This window comes from Protopterus annectens, chromosome 8.part0 (assembly GCF_019279795.1).
Source record: "Protopterus annectens isolate FY-2018-M chromosome 8.part0, PAN1.0, whole genome shotgun sequence".
NCBI classification, from domain to species: domain Eukaryota; kingdom Metazoa; phylum Chordata; order Ceratodontiformes; family Protopteridae; genus Protopterus; species Protopterus annectens.
Genome location: NC_056741.1, coordinates 353,633,166 through 353,654,469, shown reverse-complemented (window position 1 = coordinate 353,654,469; position 21,304 = coordinate 353,633,166). Strand labels below are relative to the sequence as shown.

The 21,304-nt window shown below is 38.2% G+C and overlaps 1 protein-coding gene across 4 annotated transcripts in view; it reads right to left on the bottom strand.

Moving 5' to 3' along the window:
- LOC122808806 (alpha-2-macroglobulin-like) overlaps window positions 1-21,304 on the bottom strand; it is a 2,637,399-nt gene that overhangs the window by 445,983 nt on the left and 2,170,112 nt on the right. For all 4 annotated transcript variants that reach the window (XM_044079865.1, XM_044079862.1, XM_044079863.1 and 1 more), the window contains exon 27: window positions 4,557-4,631. In XM_044079865.1, coding sequence (XP_043935800.1) covers window positions 4,557-4,631 — 75 coding nt within the window. The remainder of the gene's footprint in view (window positions 1-4,556; window positions 4,632-21,304) is intronic.

Here is a 21,304-nt window from a genome sequence, read left to right as displayed (position 1 = left end):
GCATTACGATCAGTGTCAGGTCCAAAGAGGAAAGTCTTAGAGCAGACAGAACTGGATGTGATGATTTTGAGGTCGGATCGAAGGAAGAAGATCTCAGATCTGAAGTGATTGGTAGTGACAATTTCAAGGTAGGATCCAAAGAGTTAGGTTTCGGGTCTTATGCAAAGATTTCAGGCCATATCTGAAGTGAAAGGTCTCTGGTTTGAAATAGTCTTATGCAAAAATTTCACAGTTGGATCCGGAGTGGAAGGTCTTGGATCCAAAGAAGTCGGAAGTGGTAATTTGGATGATTTTGAATGAGTCAATTTTGGTTTCTTAGGATCTAATGATGAGGTTGGATCAGTTTTAGATCTTTGCGAGGACAACTCGAAAGCTGAAGAAGATGAAGAGGGAGGCTTCGAAGATCAATATTTGGTTCGCTCAGATTTTTCAGATATTGCCTCTCCAAAGGAACAAGGTAGAAGTCCTCTGAGAATCAATTTATTTTTGTGCTCTACTAATGCCGTGGGGTTGAATCTGTGACATATGGAGAAACCACTGCTCCTTCTCCACATTTTGTTGTACTGCCATGGACTTGAAGGTGAAGAGGCCCTAAGCAATAAACACATGAAGTGTGTGTGGATCCGATAAGGGAAGCTTCTCCACACACTTTTGGCATTTTTTAAATCCAGCTGATGCCTTTTCCACCATGACTACAACAAGCAGCACTGAGAAAATCTACAACAGTACAACAGAGACAAAAGTATACAGAACTTTTTTTTTTTTGGAAAGGAAGAGAAAAAAAGAAAAAGGAATACCAACAATGGTACAAAAGACTACAATGAGTGTAGAAGAAGAAAGAAGGTACTAACAATAGTACGCAAGAAGTGCACAAGTACAAAAATGAAAGGAAAGGGTAAACTTGACAGCAAATCTAGAAGAAGAAGCAGAGGAAGACAACTACAGGTAAGGGGAACTAGTCACTAAGAAATATTAGACAAAACATAGTAATTTAGCACTTATCTGAGCAAAATGCTCGAGAGTAAAAGGAAACCTTGTGTTTTGCTGAAAGCAGCAAACAAAATGTGGGGTAACTGGCATTGGTGCATTGTGGGTAAGGGGGAGAGTTCGAGAGTTTTAGGTTGCCACAAGCTTTAGTAATGGCCAATATGGATCCGAACCACAGATTGAGGATAGAATAAAAACTGACAGCATCAGATATATTATTTTCAATAAAGGAACCAGTATTATAAGCAGAAATCATTTTCTTATATCTTGATAAGTAGCTTGATTTTCTAAATTTAAGAGAAAATGTAATATATGAAAAAATTATTATTAATTAGATCTAGTGTCACATTTTTTTATAAGATTAGTTCTGATACAAAATTACGGTGGCACAGTGGTTTGGCAGTTAGCACTGTCACCTCACAGCATGAGGTTCTCCGGTTCAATTCTCGTTTGAGGTGCCTTCTGTGCGGAGTGTACATGTCCTCCCTGTGTTCATGTGGGTTTCCTCCAGGTGTTCTGGTTTCCTCCCACATTCGCAAGACATGCAGTAGGTGGACTGGACACTAAAATTGGCCCTAGGTGTGAGTGCGTGCATGCGTGTGCCTTTAGAGAAAGGATGGGTGCTAGGCTGGCAACTTGACACCATAAAACTCCACTGCTACTCATTCTGCAGACCAATGATCCATTGTGGCGACCCCTAATGGGAGTAACCAAAAGGTGAAGAAGAAGAAGTTCTGATACAAAATTAAACAAGTTGCTTTTTGCTAAGGACACTTAAGTAATAAATGACACAGCTTGGGTTTATTCATAGAATATTTGGAATCTGAATGACAAAGATCAAATTAAACATAAACTTAATGCTATAAAATTACTCATTTCTCAATGCTGAGCATAATTTGGAGAGATGGAGAATTTTACATTCTTTAATATAGTTACAACCATTGTTTAAGAAACCAGTCCATGACATATCATTGAAGTTTAACCAGTTAATTGTAAAATAGCCTTTACCATCATAAAAAGTATGGTGAAAATCATTATGTGTCTGTAACCTACATTCTCAGGAACAATTAAGAACATTAGTAATACCCAAGTCGAATCTCTCTTTTTTTTTACAATACCAACTTTTTAACGTCTATTTTATGAGCTCCCACTTTTATTTTGGTTTGGAATACACACAGAATATAAGTAGTATGTCTACAAAATTTGCTTGATAGACACTACAGGCATGGGAAAGTTTTATATATATTTTTTTAGAAACTATGACATATGCATTGTACATTACTGTAGAAGAACTGTAGTATAGATTTTATATAACATATACACAGTAGCAGTTTTCTACATATTTCCATAATAAGATTTAATTTAAAACTTGTTTACAGACTGACCAAAGTAAAGAAAAATAATAACATTTACTCTATTTAAAATTCATAATGCATTCATAGGTTCTAGATATAGATTTATCTGAGATTAGTACATTATATAATATTTAAGGGTGTTCAGTTGTGCCTTTATTGATATAGGTGTCTTAATTTTAATAGTGGTTTTAACTTTAAATTTGCCAAAATTGTATTAAATGTACAGGAGTATCCCACAAGAGGACAGAAAAAATTGCATTTCCTTGACTGAATTACATTCTTAGCTAGCAAATCTCACACCAATACAGTTTGCTAAAAAGAAAATTTGACAGATTAATGATTGCTCTTCCTAAAAGTATGTTAGTTTGGAGAAAAAAATAGGCTGTCAACTATATCTAATAGTGTAATTAATCTTTGAATTAGTGTCACTGAAGTAATGATTTTTTTTTTAATTTCAAGTCAGATAAAGATGGTGTCTAGAAAAGGAATGGCTAAGAGATTGCAACACTGCACAGGGAGATTAATTTATGCCAAATACTCATCTCTACTGTTGACCAATTAAGTTTCCATTTTATTTAGGGGGTGTCAGTCTCATGTAGAAGATTCTAACTGATTTGAGAGGCCAGATAAATTTTATTTTGGAAGTAATCAATTTAAATATGCTAACAAGGATATAATAACACATAAACATTTTATGAAATAACAGTTTAGGAAACAAGTTTATGTTGATTATAACTACTTTAGGGCAAAACAGAAGACAGACTTCATTCTTTGCCTTATTTTTAAGTCTGACTCTATATACAGCTAAGATTTTAAGATATAATTTTTAATATCGTTATTATATCATTTAAGACACAGACACGCATATATTAACTGAACAGAAAACAAACCATATTAACGATTTTCATATTCTTCCTGTATGCATCATATATATGTTTTCTTTCTTTTAGCAATTATTCTATTACACTATATGTTTCAGTCCTACCTTCTCTTAAATGTCACTACTCTTCTTGCAAAAGAAACCACTCATCTTGTTAATAAATTAAAAGATAAATAAGCTATGTTGACTTGATATTTACCATGTTAGCCTTTAATATAAATTATGAGGGGGGGGGGGGTTTACCCTCACCTCATTTCACAACACATATTAAATATGTACATTAAGTTCACTATTCAAATTAAAGAAGCACAGCTGATATCTTATTGTTGTCCTTCTCTGTAAGTATCTACACTACATGTGCTTACAGTGTAAACACTACCTCTAAACTTTAATCTAGTTAACCATATGTGAGCCTACTGGCATTACTTATCAGCCTCAAGTCTGCAAGCTACATTCTAACATCAGGAATTAATAACTGATCTGTACAAGCAACAGTGAGGCACCAACATTTAGGATAGCCCCAGCACAGTTGAGCCTATTAAGAACTTTTTTTCTGATCTTCTCACTAGAAGTAAAGCTGAAAAATGACCAAACAGTTATTAATATAGTCACCAATACCAGTAAAACATGACTCAAGTGAGATCCCAGAGATATCTGATTTCAATGAAAATGGCTTTCATCCATCAGTACAGAATCACTTAAATGCATTCTATTCACATCAGAGGATAACTTAAGGAAGTCTTTCATGGTCTTTGACTAGTTGTGCTAAAATTTCAGCATTCAGTAGCCTCCCTTAGCCCCATTTCCTCTCACTTTATCCGCATTTCCTCTCCCTTTTTCTGGTGATACTTTTCCAGGTAGCACTTCTTTTTCTCTCTTGTAGGCTTTGTTGAAATCTAACCATAAGGAGAAGTCAGTGTCACAATTAAGGACTAATTAAAACTATTCCCTTTAATCAGGTGGGATCATTGAGTGACCTGGCATGACCAGTGGCTCTGTAACCACATTTTTCTATTTTAAAATTGATGTTACTTAAAATAAAATTCTGCCAATATGCTACACATCATATTCATTGCATGTTCAGCATAATAATCAAAAATGCATGGTAAATATCAAATAGCTTTAGATCAGAATATGGAAATAATTTTTAAACACATGAAAGGTAGAAGGGTGGCGGAAAGACTGAAACAAGTAAATAAAGGTAATTAAACATCAATTATACATTTACAAGAAAAAGTAGGATACAGAGGCAGACTGATGGAACAAGACCAGATATAGTGTAGAGTTTAATACACAGCCATGGTTTTATTAAAAGACAAGATGTTTATACTTACATTTTGAGGCAGTTCAAGTTCTAATAATGCAGCAGTAATGTAAGCAGACAGTGAAACATCGTCATCAACTCCACCCTAGAAGACAACCAATGATTTCATGTAAAATAAAACAGCTGCATGAATCAGACATGATCAATTAATTTTACATGGATTCTGCTTCCACACTTCCAGGACTTCAACTCAGAGCAGATAATGGTTTCCTTATTCTTATTAAAAACTTGCATACTCATATAATATTCCTTTACTTTAATAACAAATTACATGTAAGAACTATGTTTCAAACTGGTGGGGTATTGTGTTATACTAAGTTGGACATACCAAAACGTTTTACTTCTGCTGCCTATATTCCAATCCAACAGTCCTTTAACATCTCATATCTGTAGTTCCAGGTGTTTGTAAATAAATATTACTTACTTGAGGTCTCAAACTTAACTGGCTTAGGAATAAGTTTTCTCAACTTAACAACACATTGAGAAAGTTGTCCATTCCATATCCACTCAGCCAGCCATACAGAACTATTCACTACTTCATGTAATAATTAAAGAGTACTCCAAGGAAGGAATGTGGGTGCAGTAGGATTTACTCCTGACCAACAAAATCTGACATTTTGTTTTTCAAGAGGAAATAAAGATCACCATGTCCCACAGTCCTGAGATTATATCAAGGACTTGAAATTGCAGACTCCCAAAACCACTACTTTGTATAAATACATTAGGTGATGTGTACTGTTATTTGTCCTTTGTGAAGCAGCTAGCAGTCATCTCGAGTATTGCTGCTGTGAGATTTCAATAACAGAGTGCAAAAGCTTATATAAGTAATTTAAAATGGAACTTTAATTGTGAATTAGCTCTATATACTTTTTCATTTTGTATACTTAACTTTTTGCAGTGATAAAGGTGGCTGTTGTATATCACTGTGAAGTGTGGCTGGAAACACATTTTCCATGAGGTACTGTGCTATTTTCACAAAAGTTTGACTGCTTAGCTGTAGTCCATAATAGTGGCAATATATGCTTTTAATGGTGTAAAAGTTTAGCAGCTGTTCACACTTCTTTTGGTATGTTTACAGTTGCAATTTTAGCATTCCATCAGGAGTTCCCATAAGATTTACTACTGCTAAAATGTGCTACCAGCCAATATTGAAAGAAGAGTCTGCTTCATTTGCATCTGATATAGCGTAATCCTAAATATAACTAACTTTTTTCAGTGCTTTGTTGTCCTAATAACTTTAGTAACCACTTTCCTATACTTTCAACATGGTCATTCAAAATTAATAAATCTAAGCCTACCATCAGTGAGAAGACTATCTCTTCTCTTACTGATCTGAGATTTAGCCCTAATGCACTGGTCTCTTATCCTTAAAAACTCTGAGATCAGTCATGACACTTATGTCAGCAATATAAGATAATCTTCATGGAGACAACTCCCACTTTCCAGATGATCTGTCCATGGTGATTACCGTTAGTGGATATTACTTTTTAAATGGAAAAATAAACTGTACATAAATATTTGTTTAAACAGAGATTTTTGTAAAAAACATCTTTATTGAATTATCACTAGTGACATATGCAAAGTTACCTTTATATAAAAATAATCAAACCATATTAACAAGTTCACATTTACAAATATTATACATCACATACACTGTTTTTATATATATATATATATATATATATATATATATATATATATATATATATATGGGTTCACTACATATGACCGAAAGTTCATTTGACTGAAGCCCATATGACTGAGACCATATTACCGAAAGTTCATTTTACCGAAAGCCCATATGACCAAAAACTCATTTGACCGAAAAAACAGCACTGGCAGGTATATGCCCATTTCCCCACTGTAGCATGACCCTGGAGTGAGAACATTAAGTTGGGTGGGTGTGGGGGCACAGCCTCCCACATCGGGGGGTGTGGGGGATGTAGCACCCCACATTTTGCAACAACGTTGTACTGATATTATATGTTTTAATGTATTTTTATGGATACACATGTATATAATAGTGCATAAACTGCAATTATGTGGGGGACTATGCCCCCCACACCTCAACTTAATATTCTCACTCCAGAGTCGTGCTACAGTGGGGAAATGGGGATATACCTGTCAGTGCTATTTTTCGGTCAAATGAATTTTCGGTCATATGGGCTTTCGGTAAAATGAACTTTTGGTAATATGGTCTCAGTGAAATGGGCTTCGGTCAAATGAACTTTCGGTCATCTGTAGTGAACCCATATATATATATATATATATATATATATATATATATATATATATATATATATATATATATATCTCATATAATCAAAGCAACATTACATAAATTGTTCAAGTCATGCCCTCTATTAGACTTCATTCCTCCTTCACACGTTTTTCTGCATGTATTCTTCCCACAATTTCCATTTTGCTCTACCCTTTTCTAAAGATCCCACGTCTTGTTCTTTCACCTCTGTTACAATATTCACTACTTCAAGTATAGTTGGTTTAGATTTTGATTTCCATTTTCTAGTAATTGTTTTTTGGGGGGGACAGCAACTAGATTTAAACTTGACATGTTTAAACAGAGATATTGGGACATTCATGTGAAATGTGACAACATGAGTCCCTCAGCAAAGGATGCACATTGGTAAAGAAACATTTACAGAATGGAAGGATAAAGAAAAGACTTGCTCTCAGTATAAGTGACTTACTATGGTGTACACACCTCTGATAGCCAGTCCTTTGGAATCTTATCTACTTCGGTGTACGACTCTTTACAGCTAGGCCTTAAACCGAAGTAATATCAAGTGATTTGGAATCAGGTCAAGCTTACTCTGGATTAAGTCACTTACAGCGACAGCAAGTCTTCTGGAATCTGACCCACTATAATATCTTAATGCTGATTTCAAATTTGTTGTTCTAGAATAGTACAGTTGTGTAAGTAAATGTACCATAAAAGTACATTCCACGCTGCTTTGCTTTTTATCACTATATATATATATATATATATATATATATATATATATATATATATATTAAGATACCATTACATTTTTTGCATTATATTCATCTATTCTTTTAATGTAAATAAGAAATGATTATCCTTTTCATCTAAGTAAAATATGATTCGCGCATACGACTGAAAGTCTGAATTGGAGTTGCGAGAAATGTAAATTGTATGTATTTTATTTATCAAGCCATTTCATCTAAATAAGATAGAATTAGATTTTTTGTATTAAATTCATTGATCCTTTTCATCTAAATAAGAAACGATTATCCTTTACATTTACTTCTCAACCTCTTAGAGCAAGAAACAAAGCCATACATAAAATTGGGACAGAGACCCCAAAACAGGGCCAGTTTTTAAATATTACTTTCACAAACTTAGAAAGTTAATAAAATAACAGGTTGGGCATTAGCATACATTTTCTGAAGGATATAAAATCTGAAAATGTAAATGTCTGTCGAGAAATCTGGACAAAGCCATAAATAAAAGTGGGACAAAGGGACACTTTTTCAAATGTTACTCTTGACAACCAGGTTGTGCGTAACGGGATTTGTGTAAACATGCATTTTCTGAAGGATATGAGGTTTTAAACTCAAATGAATGCATTATTTAGTGGCTTCATCCCAGTGATTTGCTAGAAAACCACACATTTAAGTATATTAAGATTTAAGTTTTTTTTTCTCTGTTTTATTTGCTCTGACTGCCTTTTCCCACCTAAAAAGCAAATTTCTAACTAATCTGTGCTTTAAAAAGTTTAAATTGCATTTGCCTTCTGCTTTTTACAGTTTTTGCACTTATTTTATATAAATTTAAGTTGTTTTTGTATTGTATAACTGTTGTAGGCTACACACTAAAGTACGCTAGCCTGTTTATAGCATTTGCAGTGTTTTCTGTGTGTTTTTCTGCTGTTTCCTGAAAAAAACAAAAAAAAACTAAAAAAAATATTCTCTTTTCCCTCCTTTGCCGAACTAGATTAGTCCAGATTTCAGGTTTTGCTGAATTCCGGACTGTGGTATATTTTCCTGTGTTGCCTATATCCTTACTTGGATAGGAGGAAGCTTCTCTGTTCACCAGTGAGAGTGGGGAGCTTGTTTTGTATAAATGTTGTAGGCTACACACTAAAGTACGCTAGCCTGTTTATAGCATTTACAGTGTCTTCTGTGTGTTTTTATGCTGTTTCCTGAAAAAAACAAAAACAAAAAAACAAAAAAAATATTCTCTTTTCCCTCCTTTGCTAAACTAGATTAGTCCAGATTTCAGGTTTTGCTGAATTCCGGACTGTGGTATATTTTCCTGTGTTGCCTATATCCTTACTTGGATAGGAGGAATCTTCTCTGTTCACCAATGAGAGTGGGGAGCTTTGAGCAGCCTATCTGTCCCTGGAGGAGTGGTCTCAGCCCTGAAACTAGTAGCTTATTGGCCGTTTTGGGTCAATTCCTATCTCTTTCAGTTTCCCTGCTTTAAAACCCGCATTTGCGCGGTTTTGCACAATTTTGCGCATAGCGCAGCATCGGGCAGCACCGCTTAAACGGGTTTAAACCATTCCCGGCTCCACAAAGTCTGCTCTTCACTTTTTCCCTTAGAACTGTTCTAAATCTCAAAGTAAGCACTCTATTTTCATTCTAAAGCCCAGGAGTTGCTCGTATAAGTAATCTTATAAGTAAGCACTAATAAACTAAAGCACTACACCCTCTTATACTGCCTTTAAGTACTTGGCTCCCTATTGGTCCTTTTTGATAAGTCAAAAAGTAGTTCCTTATACTATTCTGGCATGTCCAAAAGTCAGTTTCGGGTTTACTCTCCAGTCCAGCTGGTGAATCTGGGAATCTTGAGGCAATGTTACAACTGCCTTATGTACACAGACCAATCTCTCTTCCTCCCAACAAGCTCAAATATATGTGAGAGATGCAACTATATAGCCAAACTGGAGGCTGAGCTCTCTCAACCCAGTATTGGCGCAGTCAGTCAGGAGGAGAAGGTAACCACACACACCACAAATCCAGTCTCACAAAGACCTATTGCAACAGCAAACCAAACACATAAACACACAAAAACATACTTGGAGGCTCTAAATAAAAATCTGCCCAAGCAGGAGAGACCTCCAAAGCAGATATCCAAGCAATCGCTAACCCACAACAATACCCACGTATCACATAGTTCACAAAGTCAGTGTGCCACACAGTCACAGCCCTTAAGGCTAAACAACACACCTAATACACTTGTAGTTGGTGACTCTATTGTCAGACACACTGACGTCCCACTCACCAGGCTGAACAAGGAGAAGGTCACTGTAAGCTGGCTGTCGGCTGCCCGGATCCGCCACATAACACAAGCACTCAGGTCACTCCAAAGCAAGTACAAATATGACTCCGTCATTGTCAATGCTGGTGTGAATGATGTGAGACGTACCTCCCTGGACTGCATGAAAAGAGACATAGAGGAGCTCTCTGATCATGTAGCCCAGGCCAGTATGACCCTGACCTTGAGTAGCATCTTACCCTCACCAAGAATGATGCCACAGTATAAAGACAAAATGATCAGTTTTAACAATTGGCTAAAGTATTGGTGTCATTCAAAGGGGATCCAGTGTCTGTCAGCCTGGGATGACATGCTCGACAAGCCACGTTGCTTCGCTAGGGATGGCTTGCACCTGTCACCCCTGGGCTTTTGAATACTGGCTAAGGTTCTTGCCACCTCCATAGTGCCCTTTTTAGGCAAGGCTCAAAAGACAAACCCACCTCCATAGACAACACAAAGAAACTAAGGGCAATGCTGCTCAACGCCAGAAGTCTAAACCTCAAGATGCATGCACTCGAGGCTCTCCTCAGTATGGAGAATATCGATATCTGTGCAGTAACAGAAACCTGGTTCAAGGCTCCCGAGAGCACCCCATCACTACCAGGTTATACCTCATACCATGCTTTTCGGCCCCAAAACTCGGACCAAACCACAAAAGGAGGGGGAGTATCCATATTCAAAGATACCCACAACTCCAGGTTAGTGGCACTGCACTAAGCATCGGAGGCCATCCATGTGCAACTAACAGTGGGCAAAACTGCCTTTCAGTTTGTAGCCTGCTACGGACCACCCTCCCAAACTCAGGAACCCCACTCGGCTTTCCTGAGAACACTGGAGAATATGAAGGTCTCTCCAAACACCATTATATTGGGTGACCTCAACTACCCAAACATAGACTGGGAGCACTACTCAAGCCCCAACACCCTCGCCCAACGGTTCCTAGAATTTATAAACTCAAATGCTATGGAACAACTGGTCACCACTCCCACAAGAGGGGAAAACATATTGGACCTGATCATCACCAACATGGGGACTCTATGTTCCATACCAGAGGTATACCCCTCATTGGTAAGATCTGACCATAAATTAATCTCACTGGACATCCATATCCCAGCCAAGGGAACAACGTTGAAGAACTTCTCAAAAGCAAACTTCACACTTCTCAAAACCGAGGTGGAATCCTTCAAAGCCACCGGGTCAGTGGAAAATATGGCCCAAACTGCAGAATCCTTTACAAAACGCATTCTATGGACACCTACAGGAATGCATGGATCGTGCTATCCCAAATGAAACAAGACTCACTCCTCCAAAGTCAGGAGACCTGTCTGGTGGACCCCAGCCATAAATAAACTATACAACAGAAGGAGGAAGCTACTACATGATAGAGCAAAATCCCAAAAAGGGAGGGCATCTCTAATCAGTACTAGCAAGAAACTACGATCCCTCATAAAAATCATCTAAGGTCCTAATAACTTTAGTAACCACTTTCCTATACTTTCAACATGGTCATTCAAAATTAATAAATCTATTAAAATAAGACAAATTGCACAAGACGCTAAAGATAATCACAAGGCCTTCTTTAGTTATGTCAGGAACCTGGGTGGCAACTCCCAGATATGCTCTGAGGAAGTGCAAAATGAAAAAAAATACACTGAACCCACAGACATTGCCAACATCCTGGCAGACAGGGTCAGTGCAAACTCCCCCCCCCCCCCAAAAGAGCAAATGTCTATCCCAAAAGAGTGTAGCCTCCCTGACATCACAGATGCACAGGTGAGAGATGCCCTCTCCAAAGCAAAAAACACAGCATCAATGGGACCGGACAGTGTCAAGGGCTGTGTCTTACACGAGCTCCAAGAAGAACTGAACCCTCACATAAAGTCACTGTTCAATCTCAGCCTTACTACAGGATATGTACCCAAGGAATGGCATACAGCAACAGTGGTCCCACTCCACAAAGGTGGTGCCACAACGGACCCTGGAAACTATCGCCCTATAAGCCTGACTAGCCTGGTCTGCAAAGCTATGGAGCGTATCATCATGAAACTCATAAACAAAGACATTGGGAACCTCCAAACACTGGATCCTACCCAATTCGGCTTTAAGGGTAGATCTTGCCTCTTGAACCTGGTTGACTTCTTTGAAACAGTCACAAAGGCCATAGATGAAGGGAAGATAGTCCACACAGCCTAGCTGGACTGCGCAAAAGCCTTCGACACAATACCCCACTCGGGCATCATAAATAAGCTCACCAGCTTAAATATCAACCCCTATGTCACAAGATGAGTTGCAAACTGGCTCAGGGATAGAACCCACATGGTCAGAATTGCAGGTGCCATGTCAGACTCTAAACCATTTACAAGTGGCGTCCCACAAGGCTCAATCCTGGGACCTCTCTTGTTCGGTATATATTTCTCTGAGGTACAGGCTAACACAGGAGGACTATGGCTGACCAAGTTCGCAGATGACTGCAAACTGGGTGCCATAATCGACTCGCCGACTGACACAAGCATCCTCCAAAAGGGTCTCACAGAGACGGATAACTGGTGCCAGAGCCATGGCCTAAAGCTAAATGCCAAAAAGTGCATAGTCATCCCCTTTGGGAAAAACAAAGTGCCCACAAATTACCACATAGGTGGTAATCCATTAAGTACGGAAGACGTAATTAGGGATTTGGGGATCCAAGTAGATAGCAATCTCTCCTTTGACAATCACGTTGCCAAAGTGGTTAGAAAGACCTTCTATATAGTCCACCTTATCATGAAAGAGCTCACATCTAGATCAAGAGAGGTGATTGTGCCCCTCTACTCATCACTCATCAGACCCATAATTGAATACAATGCCCCATTTGGGATGTACCTTACCCGACACCTGCAGCAACTGGAAAGACCCCAAAAGTACCTCACCAAGAGGATCAAGGGACTCAAACAGATGCCCTACGCAGTTAGGCTAAAGAAACTCCAGCTCTACTCAGTTGCTTACCGCCTTCTCATAGGCGATCTGTGCCTGACGTATAAAGCCATGTCCAACCCAGAATTAATGGATATTCTCCACCTCAGGAAATCCAAATCCCTTAGAGCTACACGCTCCAGGGACTTAAACCTCAGAACAGAAATAAATAGGACATGCTGGAGGGACAAATTCATATCCCAGAGGCTCCCCTCACTCTGGAACAAAATCCCAATCCATGTTAGGCAGAGCCCCTCAATGACCCTCTTCAAGAGAAATCTTGACGAGTGGATGGGAGATCATAGGTTTACCCCTGGGATCTCTTCTGTGTCCCTACTAGGCAGAGATACAGTAAACTAACCTTAAAAGGGCTATCTTCTGTGACCTACTATACAGAGGTACAGTCAACTAATCTAAAAGAGTGGCGAAAGCCAACCACACTCTGGCTAGGCTTATAAATGCCCTAGGGCAGATAGCCTAGTATCAACCTATGAACCTATGTTCAAATGATCACTGTCGCAGTAGTCTTAGCTATATGTTTTACATCTTGCCAAGGATATAACAGTCAGCCATCTTTCAAAACTTTTGGACACCTTATATGTGCTCAAACTGCTAGGCAGCTTGAGCTTAGCTGCCTTAAAACACCTGACTGAGCACCAAGCCTTTAAGAGCTTTCATGCCAACTGAAAAAGGGAGGCTAAACACTGTCATAATCAAAAAACAAAAAAGGTGATGGAGGGCAGGAGCATCTATTGCAACAGTGATAATTCGAACATCTACTGTAAAGGTAAGCTTACTTACTCAACTGTACTATGCTCAGCATTTAAATCACTGCTGCAGAAGTACTTATTATACTGATCACTGCTGCAGTAGCCTTAACGTTATGGGTAGATTACACCTGTATACTACATTTCGGAAGTGGAAAGGGAAGGATCCACGAGCCCCTGCAGAATGATCCTAGCAAAGCCTGAGCTACACTTAGAGAAGGAATCAGGCTTGTAGCACTTTATAAAATTGTGTACGGAGGACCAAGTTGCTGTTTCTAGAACAATTCTAGACTCCAGCTTTTACAACAAGTCATAGATGAAAGCAAGGCCCTGGTAGAGTGGACCCCAACCCTACCTGGAGTAGTTTTGTTATGGAAAGAACAACAAAAAGAAAGAGCCTGACACAACCATTTGGAAATAGTTTTGACACAGGCTGTCCATTCTTCTTACATTCATAAGAAATGAACAACTGATTCAAAGATCTGAAAGACTTTATTCTGTCAAGACAGTACTTGAGTTCTCTGTGGACATCCAAGATGTGGAATATACTTTCTCTCTCATTTTAGGTTCAGAAAAAAAAACAGGGAAATTGATAGCTTGGCTTTAAGAAAACTGAGATATGACTTTAGAAATAAAAGAAGGATTAGTGCTCAAAGAAATCCTGTTTCCATTGAAAATAATGTAAAACAATATAGTGTTGACTTACCCTAAGAGGAAGTAAGTTTAATACTCTTCTTAAAGAGGTCAGAGCAGTCAGCAAAACAGTTTTCAATGTTAAGAACCTCAAGTCAGCTGGTTCAAATGGAGCAAGTTAACTCTAACACAAAATTAAGATCGCAAGGAGGAGCCACCAGTTTTCTTGGAGGGCTGTTATGCAACACTCCATTCAAAAACATGTTGACAAGAGAATGCACTGAAAGAGGAGTATCCATGGGCTGACTTGTTGAAATGGATGATAACTGAAACTTGATGGAGGAGTAAGAAAGGCTATAAGATAGTAACTCACGCAAATACCAGAGAAACACTAGCCCTGAATTAGTGCTGATTATGCTGTTGGTGCCAACTAGAAAACCATTTTTTATTTGTTAATATATGATTTTTCTATTTGCAGGATTTCTTGCCTCCATTAGTACCTACTGCACATCCTCAGTAAAGAGGTTATTAAAGAGAATTAAGGCCCTATCACACAGGCAGTCAGTTGAAGTTGATTGAGGCTGGGGTGAATCAAACACTCCTGTTCCTGTGAGTAGATCCATTCTGTGAAGAAGCTTATGGTAATTGCCCCTGACCATTTCCAGAAGAAGGGAGAATCACTATTACTTGTGCCAGAAAGGACTTACCACAATGGCAGTTAGGGCAGAGGTTCAGTTGCAAGCTTTAGTTCCTGTGATAGATGTTTTGATCCCCTCAGCTCCCATTTGTCTGCTGTGTAACCTTCAGCAAATCACTTAACCAGACATTATTCCCGGGTTACCCCTGAAGAGGGACTGTTGTCCAGAGGGCTTACCTGGTTTTCAAATAGGATTATTATTATGATCTGAGGGATTCCTTCTGAATCTTCAGAAGTACCCTGAATATCAATGGAAAAGGTAAAAAAGCATGCAGGAACATTCCTGTCCAAGGAAAGAAAAGAAAATGCATCTGTCTTCTAGGCCACCTTGCGTGGAATCCTGTATCAGAATTTTGCCAGCTGACTGTTTAGACAGGAGGCAAAAAGGTCTACTTGAAGAACTCCCCACAGATGGATCATATCTTGGAAGAGCCCCAATCTAGTTTCCCTTTGTGAGGGTCTGCCTTTGTCCTGCTCAGCTTGTCTGCCATAAATTTTGTTCTGACAGGCTGTAGCACACCTGTAGAGTGAAACTCTGCTGTAAAGCTATAGCCCAAGCTAGCATAGTCTGCAATGGGGGGAAAACCTGTTTCCCTCTTGCTTGCTGAAGTATCACATGACTATGGTATTATGAGAAGAGGTACAGGGGACCAAAGATGATTCAGAGAGTTGAGTGCCTTGACTACAGCAAACTTCTCATTTATGTCTATGTGCTTGCATATCTCCTTGGTGTCCCAAGCACATTGCAATGTTATCCCTCCTAAACATGCTCCCGAAGCAAAGTCCAAGGCATCTGTGGAGACTGACTGCTTCCTAGATATAGGAAAATTTGCTGTATCTACCAAGTGATTTCTCTTCTGACAAATCCTAGAGCTGGGATTTGAAAAGATAATGAGTGTTGGTGCTGGAACCAAAGAGACTTCAGATACTATTATATCTTTCTCATGTGGAGTCTTAGAGGAATATTATGACAATCATAGAGGCCATGACACCAAAAATCCTACGGTATTCCCTTGCAGTGGCCAAAGTCTGAGTGGAAAACTAGAAACAGATCTAGATCTAGATTTATTTTTCCTGTTGAAGAAAATTTGTTTGAACTGAGGTGTCTAGCAGAATCCCAGGAAAACAATCCTGTGTGATGGAGTCAAAAATATTTTTGAGCAGTCTCTTGAAATTCCAGCTTGTGTAAGAGATCTCTCACCCAAGTGAGAGATTCTTGACAATTTGAAAAAGACTCTGCAAAGATAAGCAAGAAATATGGAGAAATGTGGATATCCTGTAGCCTGCAATGAACTATAGTGGGGCTAGTGACTTTGTAAACATTCTTGGTGCAGTGGATAGTCCAAGCAGTAAGCAAAGATCTGCAGTCGTAGGGCTGCATGCATATCTGCTGACCTCACAAGACACAAACATCGTGAAAGTTTTATAATATGATGACAATAAGACTAAGATGACTTCCCTGCTTAGTTTAGCAGAATCATATCGGTGTCAAGCAGGAATGGAAATCAAAGCAGAAGTAAATAAAGACTAAGCAGCAACTAAATGTGCCAAAAAACAAAAGCAAGACTATAAGGTGAAGGATTAGATGAGAAGGCAAGAAATGTGGAAAATGCATAAATATAGTTGCAAGTACAGAAAACTCTTGGAACAACCTCATGTTGATCAGGATTGAACTCAGGAATGGTTAAGTAGAGGTGAATTTAAACCGAAAGATGAAAGGTTAATATTGGAGGCCCAGGACAGTGGACTACGTACAGTACATGTTGGTTTACAAAGTCCATTGAACGTGTGGAAGAAATTGACAAATGTAGGTTTTGTAAAACAGAAATGGAAACAGTCGCACATCTTGCTGGTTGTGATATACTAATGGCACAGAGACGGTATACTGAAAAGCATAATAATGTGGCAACACTGTTGTATTGGGGATTGTGCAAACATTATATATTGAAGTAGCTGAAAAACACTGGAAACATGAGCCACAAAGCATTACAGAAAATTATGAAGTTTATATCACATGGGAATCACCCATTACCAAAAGTTCAAATAATATATGCATGAAAACCAGATATAGTTGTCCATGAAAAGAAGACAAAAGTAGCACTGATAATTAAAACTTCTACACCCCAGTGACTACAGTGTCTTACATACAGAGACAGAAAGTCATGAAATACCAGGATTTGCAGGCAGAAATGAGGGCAATGTGTTAGACAGACACCCAGACAATTCCAATAGTAGTAGGAGCAACTGGTCTTATAAAAAAGAATTTACAACTATACTTAGATATGTAACCAATACATGCAATTCCTTATGAGCTGCAGAAGGAGTCAGTTCTGGGCACATTGTGGGTGCTGTGGAGATCACCTCTGGCTAACATCAAAGACTGAAACAATACTAATTTCATGAACTTTAATCATACTTTGACTTAGGAATGGGGTCCATTCCCATCATGGTATTAGAAACCCAAAAGAGTTGGAGAAATTAAAAAGATAAGGCAGAGAAGTGATAATGTGATCAGGACACAAAAAAAAAATTAAGAAAAGCCTGACGTTTGGATGAATAGGGATGTAATGATAAGCATCTGTTAAAGCTAGAGTTACTATGAAACTTAAATGAGGAAGAGTAGGTAAGAGGTTACGAAGTGACAGCATTTTCAACCAGGCAAGTATCAAAAACTGGTTTAGGAAAGAAAGATCAAGAACTGGATTCCAAGCATTTTCTTTCTTTGTCACCAAAAAACATCCTTGAATAAAAGCCTTTCCCAATTTGGAAAGGGAAAACTGGCTTTATCACTCCCTGAGACAACATATGTTGAAGAACTGGAGGGGAATAAAGGAGTCTAATCTGGCCGATGAGGAATTACTCCCTGGAAAGGAAGAATTTCCTCCCACTGCCATCTGTAACCTTGAAGAATGATCTATAGAACCCATGTGTCTGAAATTATTTGTTGCCAAAGACATAAGTGGAGATTCAGAATTTCTGGTAGAGAAAAGGTTCTGGGTATCAATGTCCTTTAAATAGTATTTCTGACTTTTTGGGAGGTTCCTGTATTCTTTTTGGAACTCCCTTGCCATTTCTTCTTAAACATCTGATTACCAGCATTTTGCTGAGACTGTTTACTTTTTTTTCCAAAATTTGATGTTAGAGAATCTCTTGTTAAATTTGGAAAAGGAGGGCTGATAAGGAGGGTGGATAAATCTAAGAGATTTTCCTGTATCAGCTTACCCATCTCATCATACATTCTCCAAAGCTGCTAATACTGGAAGAATGGGTGAATGTTCTGAAAATTCCATCTGTAACAGCTCACAGTATTTTCTGTGGGACTGAAAAACTTCAGCGTTCTCCCACTGAAAATATTAGCATATTCTGGAAACAATTTCATAGAAAGATAAAGAAAAAGAGAAACAGAACCCTCCACATGGAGAATTGGATACTGCCCTCTCCTCTGAGTCTGAATCAGAAATCTAATGGGAAAACCCTGTATGTGTCCCCTCATCTTCTTGTCCAGATTTAAAATCTTGAATCTCTTCAGGTAAAGAGGCACCCCACTTTTTTACCAGAAACCACCTAATAAGAATGATCAGTAGCCTGAATTAAACCCTAAGCTAGAGCTCGTAAACTGCTCCTGTCTAGAGAAACTGGAGGGGGAGTAGATACATATTTAGTTTTCTATTTCTTTGTGACAGGAAAATGGGGCCAACAGTGTTGGTGATGACAGCAGCAGCTTCCCCATGGATGGGCACAATATTCTGACTAACAGGGAAGCCTTCCCTGTTCCCTCTCCCAGGAACAACAAGAGTGCTGCATTGCCAGCTGATGGGACCCCAACAGCAGCAGAGGATGTGGTTAACCCCTGATATTTAATGGTTGTAGGTGCTACACCAAAAGGAGCTGGTGTAAAATATGAGTGGTCTGAGTAACAAGCTATGGTCACAGCAGAATCATCCACCTGAGGCTGAGCCAAATTGTTATCCTGCTGTGGTGGCAAAAGCTGTTTGCTTAACTTTTTATTTTTATGGTTGGAAGAAGAACTGACCATGAGACTAGCATTTTGTATCATGGTAAAGCCAAACATGGTGCCTCTTTCCCACTGAAAACAAGCAGCATAAGCTGGTAAAATTTTAAGGATATTAAAAGTAATTTTTGTGTCACAAAACACAGTAAAAATCATTTTAATATACTTTGCAATCTCCAAAAAGGAAAATAAAAGTAATTTCTCCACAGAAAAAAAAATATTCTTCAACAACTTTAAACAACTTTTAAAATGACAGGAAAATATGCCCTCCCCTTTAAAAATAAAGTTAAGCATTTTGACAGCCTGTTAAAACACAAACTCCTTTTTTATGTGGAAGGTCTTTCCCAAAAGGGAACTTAATCTGCCCAGCAAAGGAAAAGCACAAGCCAACCATCAAAGTTCAAATGCCTGCATTGGAATACTCTCTTCAATGGCAGGAAAGGTCTGACGGGCTTAAAACACAAACCCGTGTTTTTAGGCAGCTTAGCTCGAGCTGCCAAACTGACTATGTGGAAGATGACCTGAAGCTTTGGAAGCTGGCCAGCTTTTATATCCTTGGCAGGATATAACCCATAGAGCTAAGGCTTCTAGAGCAGTGATCAATATGATGAACATTTGCTTATACAGTGCATGGTTAAAGATGTTTCTGAAGACTGTCAAGAGTTGAAGGAGTATTATTGACAGTTAAATGCGAATGCCTCTAGAAGCCCTAGTCTTAATGAAATGGAACATTGCAAAGTGCATTTAAAAAGAAGGGTCTTGATTTATTTGAATGAGGAAAATCAGTTGGTCAGTCATGTAATTTCATTACATACGTATATAAACTGTTGAAAAAAATGCTACTGCAGTCTGATGACATCAGGTTTGCAGGCAAAAGCACTAACAGTGGTGCTATGCTAGAACTATGATTTTATTTTTTCTTGTATTTATTTATTAATGTGGCTTTGTACCTATTTTGTTGTTTGTTTGGTACTATTATAAGATGAAAAAATGTAGGAAGGCAGAAAAATGTAATCACTTTGCATTTTTGTCCCATTATAGGCTTTTCTATTTATGTGTTTATTTATTTGACTGACTGAAAAAAAAAAGATCTGTGCAGGTTCTGCATGAAAGGATGCAGCAAAAATACAAAAAAAAAAAAAAAATATATATATATATATATAAATAAACACAAGTACAAGAGTACAGAACTGCAAAACAAGTATTAGCATGCATCAAAATATTGTAAAATTTACAAATAATGAAATGTGCAGCTAATATCCTATATAATTTAAGAACAAAAAAGAAGGCTTTATAGAAATAAGCATAAAGATGAGGTGATGTGAATTAACTAAGCTTCTAAGAATGTAAAACATTACATAAAACTATCTTCTAGTACTATGTACACAAACACACATATAAAGATACAGCGGGCAAGGAAATGAATACAGTCAAACTAATAACCTGTAAACACAACTTTATACTATAGCAAAGGAGTGCCCTCCATTACCCTTGATTCTTGTGAATAGCGATGAGTGGTAAAGTTGGATGAGGTAGACAGATAAGAGACAATGTGAAGTTGTGCAGCGGATCCCTATCACATGGTCGACAGGCCATATGATTGACACTCATCTGGTCGACAATTCATTTGGTCGACAAGCATGTTATGTGGGGGGCTTCGCCCCCCCCTAACTATATATATCAACTCCAGGGTCGCACAACATTGGGGAGGGGGGCAAATCTGCTTGTCGACCAAATGAACTGTCGACCAAATGAGTGTCGATTATATGGCCTGTCGACCATCTCAGGTAGACCCTGTGCAGCAGATGGTAAAACAGGAGAACAACTAAATGGCAAAAATTAAATAAATCAGAAATGTTTAAACACAGAATGGGTAACATCTGTAGGGCTGGTTTACAACTTAACAGCCCAAGAGTGGAAGAAGAAGAGTGAGCTGGGTGATTTGGAGTGGAGATATGCAAATCTACAACATATTAGTATTACTAAGGGGTGAGGTGTCTGAAAATTAGCTCTAGGACAAAATAGAATTATTGCACCTGAAGCATCTATCAGGTAGGCAGCCTCAATTGAGTAATGAACAGGAAAATACCCTAAACTGCCAGAAGTAAGGTATAAATAGGTAAGATACGGTAGGAAAAGATATGAAATTAATAAGGTGATAATGTGCACTGACACAGTCAAGATACTTTCAGGTGTAATTGTAGCTGGAGGCAAGCTTTGAATTTCTGAAGGTTTCTAGTGAGACTCAGTGGAAAATAAATATTACTCAACATTTTGGAGCATAGTTTGAGCAAAGAGTAGCACCAGTTAGTTGTGTAATATAGTAAAGAAGGAAATTCATTTATCTAATGAATGAAATAATTTATATGGGCAGTATAAATAAGGAGGAAGTTTTTTT